Source organism: Zootoca vivipara, chromosome 12, assembly GCF_963506605.1.
Source record: "Zootoca vivipara chromosome 12, rZooViv1.1, whole genome shotgun sequence".
Classification (NCBI taxonomy): domain Eukaryota; kingdom Metazoa; phylum Chordata; class Lepidosauria; order Squamata; family Lacertidae; genus Zootoca; species Zootoca vivipara.
In genome coordinates this window covers 56,071,804-56,087,744 of record NC_083287.1, presented here as the reverse complement: position 1 = coordinate 56,087,744, position 15,941 = coordinate 56,071,804, and the positions used below count along the sequence as shown (strand labels likewise).

General features: G+C 45.8%; 1 protein-coding gene across 1 annotated transcript; it reads left to right on the top strand.

Moving 5' to 3' along the window:
• Positions 1 to 375: 375 nt before the first annotated feature.
• On the top strand, positions 376 to 14,269 carry BPNT2 (3'(2'), 5'-bisphosphate nucleotidase 2). The gene is made up of 5 exons (XM_035129036.2): positions 376 to 1,040; positions 7,300 to 7,459; positions 8,905 to 9,000; positions 10,530 to 10,691; positions 11,971 to 14,269. The coding sequence occupies exons 1-5, from the start codon at positions 630 to 632 to the stop codon at positions 12,240 to 12,242; spliced, it is 1,101 nt and encodes a 366-aa protein (XP_034984927.2). The 5' UTR covers positions 376 to 629; the 3' UTR covers positions 12,243 to 14,269.
• The last annotated feature ends 1,672 nt before the right edge of the window (positions 14,270 to 15,941 follow it).

The following is a 15,941-nucleotide window of genomic DNA, read 5'->3' as shown; positions in this document are numbered from 1 at the left end:
CCGTAACGGCGCTGGACTCCAACTCCCATCAACCCCAGCCACCGTAAGCGACGGTAAAAGTTGCTGGGAGCTGTAGTCCTCCCAAACCCCGCCGCTAAGGGGCGCAATTTCCCCACCTTTGACATACCTGCTAACACGCAGACGGGGAGGGAGTCTCTGCGAGGGAGGGCCACTCGCTTTAAGACAGCCCCGCCTCTCACTTATCCCGGCTGACAGGACTCCAACTCCCATCAACCCCCAGCCAGCGTGGCCGACGGCCGGAGACGACGGGACTTGTGGTCCGCAACAACAGCCACGCACTCCCTGAGTCAAACCCGCCCGCCCCGGAAGTAACCCGGATGCTACAGTGGACTCCAACTCCCATCAGCGCCTCCCGGCCGGGCCAACGGCAGAGGACGACGGGAGTTGCAGTTCTCCCCCTCAGAAGAGGCGCCGTCGGCAGCGGAGCGGCGCCTAGCAACGGCAGAAGGCCCGTTCCTCGGCCGGCGCGGATGTGTAGGCCGCGTCCGTCCGCCTGAGGCGAATGCGCAGGGAGAGGCGGCGGAAGCGGCGGGGACCGGGTAGCGCGAGGACGTGAGGAGGCCGCGATGGGCTGCCGGTGACCGGCCTCTCTGCCTCCTTCTCCGGCCATGGCGCCCATGGGGATCCGGCTGTCCCCTCTGGGGATGGCCGTCGTGTGCCTGTTGGGCCTGGGCGTCCTCTACCACCTCTACTCGGGGATCCTGGCCGGCCGCTTCGCCTTCTTCATGCTAGGCGGAGGAGAAGGGGGGTCGGCGGGGGGCTCCGAGGCGGCGGACGGAGGAGTAGGAGGGGGGCTGCCGGCCTCGGGCACCGTGGACCTGCGGGAGCTGCTGGCGGCTTCGGTGGCGGCGGCGGCGAAAGGCGGCGCCGAGGTGAGGCGGGTCCGCGACAGCAACGTCCTCAACGAGAAGGCCAAGGGCAAGACCCGCGAAGGGGCCGACGAGAAGATGACCAGCGGGGACGTCCTCTCCAACAGGAAGATGTACTACCTGCTCAAGGCCGCCTTCCCGGGGGTGCAGGTGAGGAAGAGGCGCGGGAAAGGGCGTAGGCCGCCTTTCCTCTCCCAAGGGGCTCAAGGCGGCGCACAAGGTTCTCCTCCCCCTCCTCTCTTAATCCCCACCACAACCATCCTGCGAGGAAGCTTAGGCTAAGAGATGGCGGCTGCCCCCTGAGCTTCACGGCCGAGCAGGGATTCGAACTCTGCTCTCCCAAGTCCCAGTCTGACACTCAAGCGGATTTAGGTGGTGCTGTGGGTTAAACCACAGAATCTAGGGCTTGCTGATCAGAAGGTCTGCAGTTCGAATCCCTGCTCCTGCCAACCTAACAGTTCGAAAGCATATCAAAGTGCAAGTAGATAAATAGGCACCGCTCCGGCGGGAAGGTAAACGGCGTTTCCGTGCGCTGCTCTGGTTCGCCAGAAGCAGTTTTGTCATGCTGGCCACATGACCCGGAAGCTGTCTGCGGACAAACGCCGGCTCCCTCGGCCTATAGAGCGAGATGAGCGCCGCAACCCCAGAGTCGGACACGACTGGACCTGATGGTCAGGGGGCCCTTTACCTTTACCTTAAACAAGCTATACAGCTTAGGGCCCCACTCTCTTGGGGGCCCCAATTTTTTTTAAAGGAAAACAACAACCTGGACGTACATTTCCAAAATATAAGATAAAAAACAAATAAAATAAAACCTACATATGTACAGCAACAGTGTTTTGTTTTGTGTAGGCTCCTAGGATGTAAGTCATGGGCCCTGCCTGCTAGCATGCTCCCTAAAACATCACTGGTTTGCTCATTTCTATATATAGGGTGCCTACATTCTGCATGGACTGGTTGCATGACAACGTGTGCAAATGGCTTTAGATACCTATGAGGTACATAAATTACCACATAGCATATATTCAACACAAAAAAACAGTCACAATTTGTTGTTGGCAAAGGACAGCTGGACATAGAAAGGGCCCCAATACCTTCAGTAGCTTAGGGCCTCATCAAACCTAAATCCGGCCCTGCTCAAGCCCAGTGTTTCACAAGCCTGGGTCCCCAGCTGTTGTGGGACTACAGCTCCCCTCATCCCTAGAATTGCAAGGTCTATCAGCCAGAGTTGGGTGCAAAAGAGGTACCACATTTTTCTGTGTGTGAGATGCCCCCATGTATAAGGCGACCCGTACTTTATTTTGGCTCCCAAACGCCGAAAACCTGGAAGTAATTGTTCCAGTTTTCGAACATTTTTCGGAAGCCAAACATCTGACGCGGCTTCCGCTTGAGTGCAGGAAGCTCCTGCAGCCAATCGGAAGCCACGCCTTGGTCTGTAACCCGAGGTACCACTGTTGTGTGCATTCATCATCCCTATATAAGGCGACCCCAATTTTTTACTAATTTTTTTTGCAAAAAATGTCTTATACACACACAAAAAAAAGGTAATTAGAATGAAAGTGTGGTGTTGCTTCTGAGCACATTCTGAGCCAAGGAAATTTGTTTTCTGAACCAGAACTGCACTGAGCTCAAAGTCCGTGTGCTCAAAAATCTGTTCTCCCCGCTCCCCATTTCACCAACCTAGTTTCGACAGGGAAGGCATTTTTGTTATTGTTAACTGAGAACCAGAAACCCTTGCCAATCTAACAGCCCCGAGACCGGCCAGTAGATCTCCAATCTACCTTCCTGCTGACCCCTGGCATAGATCTCACTTGCTTCCCTTGCTTTCCATTTTCTGTTTGCTTATCCAAAATAAATTGTGTGCTTCAGCAGGGACTGTATACATTGGGGGTGGGGGGTGGTAGCCATGAATAGTCAAAAGAAGTGTACAGGAAGTGTGCTCACCCATTTAGCTTTACAAGAAAGGTGGTGACTCTCACCTGTAAGGCTAAGCAGTGTTAGCAATAGTAATAGTAATAGCATTTATTAAGAGCCTTTTCATTTAAAGTATTTAACATACATTATCTCCAAAATCTTTAGGATGGCTCTTGGGGGTAGACCAGTATTACAGAGTTAAAGAAGGACTTACCTAATCCTCCGAAGTTTATTTGTATTTCAGAAAGTTGATACTTCTGTCCATCTCAAAAAACATGCAGGTAACTAGAGGGAAGTGCCTTGGGTCACCTCAGCCAAATGCCTTAGCTGGGGTAGCTGTCAGTAGAACATGAGACTCTTAATCTCGGGGTCATGGGTTCAAGCCCCACCTTGGGCAAAAGATTTATTCATTGCAGGGGGTTGGACTAGATGACCCTAGTGGTCCCTCTCAACTCTATGATTCTATGATATCACATTCTCTAGGAATATATGTGTGCCATAATTTTGCCTAGGCTTACTTAAAGCTTTATTGAGCCCTCCTAAAGAGGGACGCGGGTGGCGCCGTGGGTTAAACCACTGAGCCTAGGGCTTGCCGATCAGAAGGTCGGCGGTTCGAATCCCCATGATGGGGTGAGCTCCCATTGCTCAATCCCTGCTCCTGCTAACCCAGCAGTTCGAAAGTGCGTCAAAGTGCAAGTAGATAAATAGGCGGGAAGGTAAACGGCATTTCCGTGCGCTGCTCTGGTTTGCCAGAAGCGGCTTAGTCATGCTGGCCACATGACGCAGAAGCTGTACGCCGGCTTCCTTGGCCATTAAAGCGAGATGAGCTCCGCAACCCCAGAGGTGTCCACAACTGGACCTAATGGTCAGGGGTCCCTTTTACCTTTAAAGAACACTTTAAAATCCCCATGTTTTTTAATGCATTTCTCTGATATTTTGATAAGCAGAGCACTTGGAGGAGTCAAGAGTCAATATCAAGGTGTTTCTCTTTTTGATAATGGGGCATTATGCTCATATAAGAACCTCCTGATTTGCAGGCTTCTGAACAGAATGTATTTCTCTGGCCATTTGGGTATAATCCATGAGTTCTTTTTAGTACGCTATGTGCTTCTTACATTTTATAGCTAGCTGATTCTACTTGTTGGCAGGCTGTAACGAGAGATGATGTGGACATAAAGCTGCAGAACAGGTTTTCTCTAGTAAGGTTCCTGACTTCACTCTGTGATGACCTGATAGATACATTCAGCTTTCCTCCATCTACACATGTAACAGCTGCAACATCAATAACTGGATAGTTTTGCTCTTCTACAGACACTGCTTTTGTGCTGTGACCAGTGGAAGCTCTGTAGCAAAGGGTTCTATTTACACTGTCTCCTTCTCTTGAAGAGACTAGGCTTGCATGGTACAGTGGTGCACAAGAGCCTTCTTGTTTGGTGTATTACTTAACAGTTTCTGCCACGTTGACGATGGTTAGTTGCACCCTGTTTCTTCTGTATTTATGCCCAATGCAGTCTATACCAGGCACGCCCAAACTCGGCCCTCCAGATGTTTTGGGACTACAACTCCCATCACCCCTAGCTAACAGGACCAGTGGTCAGGGATGATGGGAATTGTAGTCCCAAAACATCTGGAGGGCCAAGTTTGGGGGTGCCTGGTCTATACTCACTGGTGGCAGCTCTCCAGGATTTGAACCTGTGTTCTCTCTCAACCCTAACCGAAGTTGTTGGATTGGACCTTAGACCTTTTGCCTACAAAGAGCTATGGCTCTTCATCTGTGTATGTCCTATTCTCATACTTTCAACCTCCACTGCTACTGCTTCCCATTCCCCACCTCTCTCTTTCCATTTCAGTGTTGTGTATGACAGGTAGAAGAACTTAGTTATACAATAGGGACTGCTCAGGGGTCTGAGTTGTGAAAGAATCCAGTTATCAAAACATCTGTGTATTACATGTGATGTGACACCTACACCCTGTATCTTTTCAGTTCTGACTTAGAATCATAGAGTTGGAAGAGACCACAAGGGCCATCCAGTCCAACCCCCTGCCTTTAGCACGGCCTTGCTGCTTTAAGCCCCACGTTGGGAAAATATATTACCGGTAATCCTCTTCAGGCATTGTTAACACTGAAGAATGCATGGGTGGGGATGAATGGGCTAGCTGTGCCCCTGCATTTGTTGGAGGGCAAACCTCTGAAACTTTGAGCCTCCTGGACTCCCTGCCTGTTTAGAACGCTTAAAATCCACAAAGACTGGAGGTTTCTCTCTTCAAAGAGTGGGCCTTAAGTCGTTCATTCCTACTGTTGCTCCTTGTGTGTGAACATGGAAGAATCCATTAAGATACTCATTTAACAGGTGCAATAAGAAAGCTAACAGTTACAGCAGACACACACACACACACGTATGAACTGGGGAAAAGGAAATTTTCTTGTAATTCTTGAATTACAGTGGTACCTCGGTCTAAGTACACAATTGGTTCCGGAAGTCTGTTCATAAACTGAAGCGTTCATAAACTGAAGCGAACTTTCCCATTGAAAGTAATGGAAAGTGGATTAATCCGTTCCAGACAGGTCCGTGGAGTACTTAAACTGAAGTGTACTTAACCTGAAGCGTACTAAAACCAAGGTATGACTGTATTATGAACAAATACCATAAACATTAAAGCGTTGATTCTTGCATTTTGTTAAGCATGCTCAAATCCAATCCTTATTTCATTGGATTTGGGTTTAAACCGTTTGGTAAATAATGTTGCTACTGGGTAAATAATGTTGCTACATGGGAGTTTCACATTCTCAACTGTCTCAAGTGAATGCAATCTCCTTCTCTGGGAATCTTAAGCATGGCAGTTTGGCGGTTGTGGAAGTTGGTAAATATATCCTGACTGCGTAACAGATGAAGTGTGTGTGTGTGTGTGTGTGTGTGTGTGTGTGTTGTTTCACTGTGGAGAAATTCCCTTTCACTGGATTACCTAATCTGAATTAATCTGAACTCGCTTTGACATATTTGTTCAAAGGAAAATAAAAAATAAGGTGTATTTGGGATTAATAGATCCCAAACTGTTCCCCCCCCCACAGGCCACTTGAAAATTGCTGCTAGTCTTGGCTTAGTGATTGTTTTGCCTGTTGTAGCAACTGTAATGTGCAGTGTTTGATGCAGGATGATTTTAATTTCATTTTAATTGGTTCCTTTAATTTTTAGATGGTGTTTTTTTGTATTACAATTTGCATTTCACAAAATTTGTATGAGTAGATGTACATGCTTTTACTGCATTTCATAGGTGTTCTAATTTTTAATGGGTTAAGTTTCTGGATACATGGTTGTTGTTTAGTTGTGTCCAACTCTTCGTGACCCCATGGACCAGAGCACGCCAGGCACTCCTGTCTTCCACTGCCTCCCGCAGTTTGGTCAGACTCATGTTAGTAGCTTCGAGAACACTGTCCAACCACCTCGTCCTCTGTCATCCCCTTCTCCTTGTGCCCTCCATCTTTCCCAGGGAGTCTTCTCTTCTCATGAGGTGGCCAAAGTACTGGAACCTCAGCTTCAGGATCTGTCCTTCCAGTGAGCACTCAGGGCTCCTTAAGAATGGATAGGTTTGGTCTTCTTGCAGTCCATGGGACTCTCAAGAGTCTCCTCCAGCACCATAATTGAAAAGCATCCATTCTTCAGGGATCAGCCTTCTTTATGGTCCAGCTCTCACTTCCATACATCACTACTGGGAAAACCATAGCTTTTGCGTACTCAGTGAAGCAGAAGTAGATGTTTTTCTGGACCTCTCTAGGTTTCTCCATAATCCAGTGCATGCTTGCAATTTGCTTTCTGATTCCTCTGCCCCTTCGAAATCCGGCTTGCACTTCTGGGAGTTCTCGGTCCATACACTGCTTAAGCCTGCCTTGTAGAATATTGAGCATAACCTTGCTAGCGTGTGAAATGAGCGCAATTGTGCAGTAGTTGGAGCATTCTTTGGCACTGCACTTATTTGGGATTGGGATGTAGACTGATCTTCTCCAATCCTCTGGCCACTACTGAGTTTTCCAAACTTGCTGGCATATAGAGTGTAGCACCTTAACAGCACCATCTTTTAAACTTTTAAATAGTTCAGCTGGAATGTCATCACTTCCACTAGACTTGTTATTAGCAATGCTTTCTAGGGCCCATTTGACTTCACTCTCCAGGATGTCTGGCTCAAGGTCAGTAACCGCACTGCCTGGGGTATACAAGACATCCCTATCTTTCTGGGATAATTCCTGTGTGTATTCTTGCCACCTCCTCTTGATGTCTTACATACTGTATGAAAAAACAAATTGCACACTGTGAAACAAAATTGTTTGGGAGGAGAATTGAATTGGCATACTGAAATTTAGTGGAGTTTTTGAGCAGTCATCTGTAACCATGAAAATATTGTATGCATGCTTTTTTAGAAGTGAAAGTTCCAGGGAAGGAATGGAAGTGTTGCAACTGTTACATGCTTATTTAATTACACACACTCTCTTTGTCATTAGATAAACACAGAGGAACATGTAGATGCAGATGACCAGGAGATAATTTCTTGGGACCGAACTATTCCTGAAGCTATAAAGAACCAAATTCAGCCCAAATTGGTCCAAGCAGACAGCGTGACTGTGTGGATTGATCCGTTGGATGCAACTCAGGAATATACAGGTAACAGCACCAAGCTACTTTTGATTTACTGCTACTCTGTATAGCTCCCCACCCCTTACAATGGCATCTCACAAGAGCAGCTCCCTATCATGACTTGGGCGGGATATAACTTTAACATTGTGCTTGTATGCTGTGGCTCATATACTTTAATTTTACAAAGCCTTTCTCTTATACAAAAATGGAAGGCATTTGTCTTATCATGGGATAGTGCTGCCTGTGGGAAACTACTTCGCACCTTTTAATGGTTCCATGGGCTTCTGGAGTGAGACCTTTGTGGTTTGCAGCATGAATCAGGTTGGAATTAGATGACAGTAGGGTTTTTTTGGGTAGTGATGCTGGGTGTGGCTTTCCTTTTCTTTCTTTACTTAATGTGTGGACTTGTTTATGGATCTGTGTCATGCTTGAACAAAAATCTTGCAGGCTTCTGCTTGAAATGGGGATTTGGGTGTGTGTGACATGACATATTTTTGGATAGCTCCATAAACTGCCAGAAGTTGCAGGATGCTGTCCAAGCTACTTAACATGACAACTGAACAATAGCAGCCTACATGGTGGCCTCCAAATGTTGTTGGACTACAGCTCTCAGCATTCCTGACCATTGGCCATGCTGTCTGGGGCTGTTGGGAACTGGAACCCAAAAACATCTAGGGGGCACCATGCTGGGTTTTGTTGTCATTAAGGCAAGGTTCAGATGTTAACTCCAAGCTATTGTTTTGATTTGGCCCCGTTGGAGCAAGCCTTGTGCTTGCATACTCCCTGTTTCTCCTTCTGCTCAATTACTTGGGTTCATATCCGTCACCAACCATAGTTTGCCATTACATCCAAAGCACACAATGGTTTCTGCAAAAGAAGCAGTAATTAAGTTGAAGGAATGGATGTGAGCAGAGGAGAGGTCCTTTTTCCTTAACAGAAGGCAGAAGGCTTTTTCCTTTAACACCAAATCATTACACTGAACCAGCTCTTTGAGTAATGAAACAAAGCCATATTTTAAATATTTCATTAGCATAATTTCTTCATGGACTTGGAGTAAAAGGGGAACAGTTTAAGAACTCAAATATGCAAAGACAGTTAAGCTGTTGAACACGAGAGAATAATTGGTGTTCAGTTATTGCTGTCTTAAGTGCTTTCTGATTTATGTTGAAACTTCTGCTGAATATTAAATCCAGGCTGTGTTTTGTGTTGGCTCTTGTGCATAGGTTAAGTGAATACAATGTCTGAGCTTAGAATCGAAAGGGGGAAGAGCAGAGTAGGGCTGTGTTCTTACAGAAATACTGTTCAATCAAAATGATACAATATACAAATACCCAAAGTTGGATTTACTTTCTAATTTTACACCTTTCAGGTTGGTTTCTTGCCTTGTCACATCGGGTTTAAAAGTTAGTTTAGTGTTGTGCTTTGCGCTCTACAAATGAGAAGTGTTGACGTTCTTCCTATCCTCCCTTCAGAGAACCTTCGACAGTATGTTACTACTATGGTCTGTGCAGCTGTAAATGGCAAGCCAGTAATAGGAGTAATACACAAGCCATTTTCTGGATACACAGGTATGTGACATAATTTTATTTCCATTCACAATGGTGTGAATAGTGACGTATGATTCCTAATCCTCAGCAGGTTTTATGGTTGATGCTGTGACACCTTATAGCTTAGAGTCTGGTGCAGGGCTGGGTGATGTTAGATTTTCAACATTGCGACCTCGCGGTTTGGCGATGTATCGCGATGTTGAAACAAGCTGCATTGGCCCCAGCTGGCTAGACACAGGTTGAAACTGCCACAGCTCTCACCGCTGGAGCTGGGGCCCTTTCACCCCAGCGCCTTGCAGGTTAGGGCCAATGCAGCTTGCCCAGGCCACTGCTCAGCTAGGGGATGGGGACAGGGGGCTTCCCCCCTAACCCAGCTGAGCGGCCCCTGATACCGCGTCAGCATTGGGCTTTGCTTAGCTGTGGCATACCCTGTTTCTCATATTTTAAGTCATACCCATAAAATAAGCCATAGCAGGATTTTTAAGCATTCAAGGAATATAAGACATACCCCGAAAATAAGTCATAGTGATAGGCGCAGCAGCAATGCCGGCCGCGGCAGGAGGAGGAGGAAAAAAATAAGACATCCCTTGAAAATAAGCCATAGTGTGTTTTTTTGAGGAAAAAATAAATATAAGACGTGTCTTATAATATGAGAAACACTGTAGAAGACGACTCCCACCCCACCCCATTGGATCGCTCAGACAGGGTGGGGGGAGGCTTCTGAGCGAACCGACACCATAGCAGCCGTTTGAGGGCTCCGTTAAATGCTTGTCTGAAGGGATCAGCAACCGGGCACCCCTCAGCCGAGCAGTTTAAAGATGCGGAGGGAAGAACAAGCTGTATTGGTGCCTCGCCGATGCAGCTTGTTTCTCCCTATGAGGGCAGACCGTGATGTTGGTTTCACTGAGTGGTATATCGCTGGTGAAACTGCCGTGGTTCTGAGTCCCTCTACTAGCAGCACCCCCTGGATGAAGTTGCGCTGATAGCAGAGGGACTCGGGAGCACAGCAGTTTCACGAGCGATATACGTACCACTGAGTGAAACCAACATTGTGAACTGCTTCTCATACTGGTCCTTGGCGATATATCGATATATCGCCCAGGCCTAGTGTGTTGGTGATAACGACAAGGTTGCAGGTTCGATTCCTGTATGTGACAGCTGCATATTACTACATTCTGGGGCATTGGACTAGATGATCCTCAGGGCCCCTTCCAACTCTACCATTCTATGATTCCATGTGAGATGTGCTGGCCAAAGGAATGGCATGTATGCATACTAGATACCAAAAGACATAGAATCACAGAACTGTAGAATTGGAAAGGGACCCCAAGGATCATCTAGTTGAATCCCTGCAATGCTGAAACCTGGAACTGGGCTTGGTGGCTCTTCCTGAAATTCAGGAAGAAATAGGAATACAGAAGCATAAGGGTTTGTTTGTTTTTGCCAAATACAGCTGGGTAGCCCTGAAGACCCTTAAGCTTCTGCTGAGCAATTGGAAGACCCAGCTACCCACCCACCCACCGGCCACTAATGACATGCCTGTTTTGCAGCCTGGGCGATGGTTGGCGGAGGATCAAATATTAAGCCTCGTTCTTCCTACAATGAGCAGACACCAACAATCATTGTCTCCCGTTCCCATGAAGGGAAAGTCAGGCAGCTTGCTTGGCAGACCTTTGGAAATAAAACTGCAATCATTAAAGCTGGAGGAGCAGGTTTGTTCTCTTGAATCTATTGTCCCTCATTTTATTAATGTAGAAATAGCTAGTACAGTACACTGGAAATGTACATGGTTGCAGTGTGAAATGATTACGGTTCTCCAGGCAACAGAGTGATCAAATAGTTAATTTAGAAATATATAATCTCTCTCAGGACACTGTTTATGGTTGGTGAGCAGTAAAAATGTTGCCGTATCTGATGGGAGTTAAACTTTAAGTTTTTTTTCTGAGATTATGGTACTCTGTAGCTACCAAATGAAAGTAGGTTGCAAAATGGTCCTGTGTCAGGTTTGCCTTGCAAGGCTGCCCAGTTACAGTGGTACCTTGCAAGACGAATGTGTCTTGCGATCTGATGAATTCGTTTTGCGAAAAATGCATCTTGCGAATCGCGGTTTCCCATAGGAATGCATTGAAATTTAATTAATGTGTTCCTATGGACAAAAAAAGAAATTTCAATGCATTCCTATGGGAAACCGTGATTCACAAGACGAATTTTTCGCAAAACGAATTGACTCGCGGAACGAATTAAATTCATCTTGCGAGGCACCACTGTATTTCTCTTCACATGCTTCTCTTTGGCTGTACAATTGCCAAAGTTCCCACGCAACAAAATAAAAGCAGTAAAGAAGAACTATCAAAAATACTACAAATAAAAAATATCAAAATCAATATGTAGTAAAATACATACTTTTTTAAAAAAAATCTGCCATTGTATATTCTAATATTTTCTAAGAATACCAGCAGCTTTTGGAATTTGATAAATATGGGGTCATTAGTAAATCATAGAGTTAGGAGACTCCAAAACACTGTTGGGGGGGGTCTAGCATTCACAATTCCTCAGTCTTTATATCAGTTCCTGGAGTCCTCCAGGATGCACTGTACTTGCCAGGACAAAGGGTGTGTCCTGCAGAAGCAAATACTTCTGTTTACCTTGAATCAACAGGTGTCTCTTGTGCTTTCTTTTGCAGGCAGGGAGTCCTGGGTAAGAGCAAACCACTTCCTTAGTCACACACTTGCAGTGAACAGTGTTCTCTGCCCAAATCTCCACACTGGTGATGGTGACCATGGGCGTATGTATGTCATTACATAACCCATGAGAGAGGCTGTAGTTTGTTCAAGTTCTGATCGAGCTTTTGAACTCAATCCCAAAGCTTTAAGAATTTTCTTTGTGTAAATAAGCATAGTTTTGCACGGGCGGCTTACAATGAGTAGCTCAAACACACACACACCTGCTTGTAAAATATACGTAATGAGCTCTCAATTATTTCCTACCCAGGATACAAAGTTCTCTCGCTCCTGGATGTGCCTGAGAAGGAGCAGGAAAAAGCCGATGTGTACATTCATGTAACGTACATCAAAAAGTGGGACATCTGTGCTGGCAATGCAGTGCTGAAGGCATTAGGGGGTCAAATGACTACACTGGCTGGGGAGGAAATCAGTTACACGGGTTCCGATGGCAACGAAGGCGGGCTCATAGCTAGTATCAATATAGACCACAGAGCACTGGTTGAAAAGCTCCCTGCATTAGACAAAGCGTCTCAGAGCTAAATTCCGAAGTGACCAAGTCAACTCGTGTTTCTGGAGCCTGCAAATGGTCCTTTAGAGGTGGGGAAATGTGCACTTGGCCTTTGGAAGATGGCAGAGGAACATCCTTTCGGAAAACTGCATAGACCCTGGCAGCGTTCAGAAGCAAGGTTACTGGGACTTGGTCTCCTTACGCCTCAACACCAACCTTTTAATTTTTGAGACTGTTTTGTGTCCATTACGCAAGGCCAGATATGCTTGGAAGAGCACAAGCATGTTACAGGTCTGGTTCTGGAAAACACCCACGTTCTGTTATAGTATTCTTTGTATTGTGTGACAAAAGAAAAGATTGGCTGTGGGTCACTTGAAATCAGTGGATAGGTCTTCTTCATCCCTTTGGGATAAAAGTTCCAAGAAGGCCGGAGCATCTTCCTCGGACAATTGTCTAATCTTGGGTGCAATTTGAAATGGGAAAAGCAAAAGTTTGGGTCTATTTTTAATGTCTACCTGAAAATTCAAACCAGCTTAATGTGGATGAGAGTGTTAATATTTGTGTGGTTTTATTATAACCTTTAATTATAGCATTTTCTCTGTGTGTCATGTTAAAAGAAGAGATTTTCCCTTGTACAGTTTCAGCTATTGAATATTGCCATTCTAAGCTGCTGAATTTCTTAAAATTCTTTAACATTCAGTGTTCGAGCTTCTAAAGAAATCATTTATCTTTGGTGATCATTTAATAAGCTACTTGGTAAGAGAGTGAGTGATATTTTGCCAGCGTAAAATTAAGATTATGAATTATGTGCAGCTGTCTTTATAGGGAATCTAAAAGTGTCTTCCTGGCTGCCATAACTGCTACACTATGTGGACATTTCCTTTGAAAGGCTTGACCCAGTTTTTGATTTGTCAGTTCAAAACTCTCACCCTGTTGTGGTGCTTGGCGTTCAGTCTTTGCAGGAGAGTTGTAGGAATTTGCCAAGGATTCAGAGGAACATGAGTGTATTTGACAACTTGTTTTCTGCCCTTCAGACATGCCCACCTCTTAAGAAACCAGCCTTTCTGCCCCTTTATGTTAAATAAAATAAAATAAACCCCTGTATCAGTGTGATGAATATCAGTGACTGTGAAAAACAAGATTTTAAGCTCTGTAAAAAAATAGGTCTGTAATTTGCAAATGATTAACTGGTGTGATTAATCAAGGTTTGCAAACATATTAAATCATGCCCACCAACCCCAACAAGCAAAACCATATGATTTGGGCCTCCTGGATCTCTGGTGTACTGATTCACAATCTTTCCTGGATGACACAAAGAGCTCTAAAATACCATGTTTTAAGTTGCATAAGGCTTGTTATCTGAATGTGGCGGGGGACCCCATGAAGTGTATATGCAACTCATAAAAACATGTCTTGTTTTCAGTTTTCCTACAAAGGATTTTCTGGTGTTTTTGGTTAGTATATTAACTGGATCGTTTTCATTTTTAAAAACAGGTAATTAGTAACTAACAGCGATCCTACACACTTCTGCTCAGAATATAGTAGTATTGTCTTCCACGGAGCTTATTCCCAGTTAAGGTGCACATAGTTTTATATAGCAGGGTTGAACTATGGAACTCCCTGCCACAAGAGGCAGTGGTGGCCACCAACTTGCAACTTCCGCTCAGGAGTTTCCCTAGGCTAAGCCTGGCTTCACCCAGTGTACTCTGCACCCTCCTCAAATGCTTTTGCCTGGCTGGGGAGTTTCCTTGAACAGTGAATCTGCATTGTCCAATGCAATTGTTCAAGATGAAATCTGTTCTGGGAAGAGAAGAAATGAACACTGAACCACTGATATAGTACAAGTGAATTCTTTATTTACTGTGTTTGCGAGTGTTAAAGATAAAACCTATTTGGGAAAGAAACTATATTTGCCTTTTCAGTGGACCTTTATTGTTTGTTTACAGATACGGTAGTTGCCTTGGTGATATTATCTTGTGTTGATTGCTGTATTGCCACCCTGATCATTGTTTTATTGTTTAAAGCGGCATCTTAGCACTTCCAATGGAGTGTGAATGTGTCCTGATGTTTCCTCCCCTCATTTTGGTGGAGAGGGGAAAGAAATGAGGAAGACAGAATTGCTCCATCATTTGCAATCCAGCAGGTCTGCCTGCAGTCTCCCTTCAAAGTACCTTCCTTCAGGTAGGGCCATGGCCATGTCCATTGCTCACTGCCAGTACTTCGCGTTCACATAGCCTCCAACTTTTATGCGATGGAAATAGGGACGTCCTAAGGAAAAGTAGGACATTCCTGGATCAAATCAGAAACTGGGGCAACAGTCCCTGGAAAAATAGGAGCACTTTTGGGGTTTGCTTTCACTGTGGGGTCATTTTTACATTATATTTCCCTCCGAATTCACACCCCTTATCTCCAGCCACCTATAAGTGGTGGGGGTGACAAAAACAGTTGTGTAGGCGAGAGGAGCCCAGGGGCACAAAATGTTGGCAACTTGATTCTGTGTCCCCAGCTGGCCCTGCCTGCCCCCAAACTCCAGGGGCTGCTCCCCCCTCCAGAAACTGCCTCTTTCCCCTCATTTGCCATGTCGGTTTGTAACATCACAGGGAGTTGGTAGATGTCTATGACATCATAGGGAGTACGTAGCCAACAGCCACAGCTGGGGAAACATCTGCACAGCCCTCCCTGACCTCACAATGGAGGGGCACCTCAGTAGTTATTAAAATGAGGTGACCCCCCATTGTGAGACCTGGGAGGGCTGTGCAGATGTAGCCCCAGCTGTGGCCATTGGCTACAGACTCATTGTGATGTCACAAGGCGATGCAGCCCTCTCTTCCTGTGATGTCACTACCAGGGAGGGGCATCTATGATCCTAGAGATTTCCCATATAAAAAACATGGCACAAAACAGATTTGTTTTCAGAAAAACGTTTATTTTGAAAAAAAATTAGGAAGCCATTTATTTAGAAAACAGGAGCTGTCTGGCTTAGTCCTGTGGTTCTCTTCATGACTCTCATGGCTGGTCTCGGGCGAAACCTCGCCGGCTCCGGACGTTCCTGAAAAACATGGCACAAAACGGATTTGTTTACAGAAAAACATTTTTCTGTTTATTTAGGGAAAAAACAGGCATTTATTTAGAAAACATTTAAAAGGCATTCAACGGTCGCTCCATCACTTGCAATCCAGCAGATGTCCGCCTGCAGTCTCCCTTCAAAGCTCCTTCTCAGGTCTGGCCATGGCCTTGTCCATTGCTCACTGCCAGTATTTCGCATTCATTTCTTCGATGAAAATATGGACGTCCTGCGATTCTCTTCATGACTTTCACGGCTGGTCTTGGGGGAAACCTCGCCAGCTCAGGACATCCCTGAAAGGCAAAGGCAAAATGTTGATGGGATGACGACTATCCAACAGCGTCCACCCAGACCCTTCCACTGGCTTCTTTCTGACAACTTCATCCCTGACTGGCCTGCCGTTAGGCAGGTTGCAGAAGTGGAGGGCCACCAGGATCGACGAATTTCACTGGTTTCCCTGGCTTCCACCTCTAGGGCTGCGCCGGGCAGTTTCCCTCCTCGCTTTGGCCATCGAGGTAATGTCAAGAACTCTACGGATGCCAGCTAGCTGACGTTCTCAATTGGTAGGCTTGTTGACATTCTGTTGAGGGCAAAAGACTAAAGTGAATGTCACCAGATAGCGTTCACAAATCTCTGCCAGCTTCATGGGCCTCTCAGCCTCCACTGA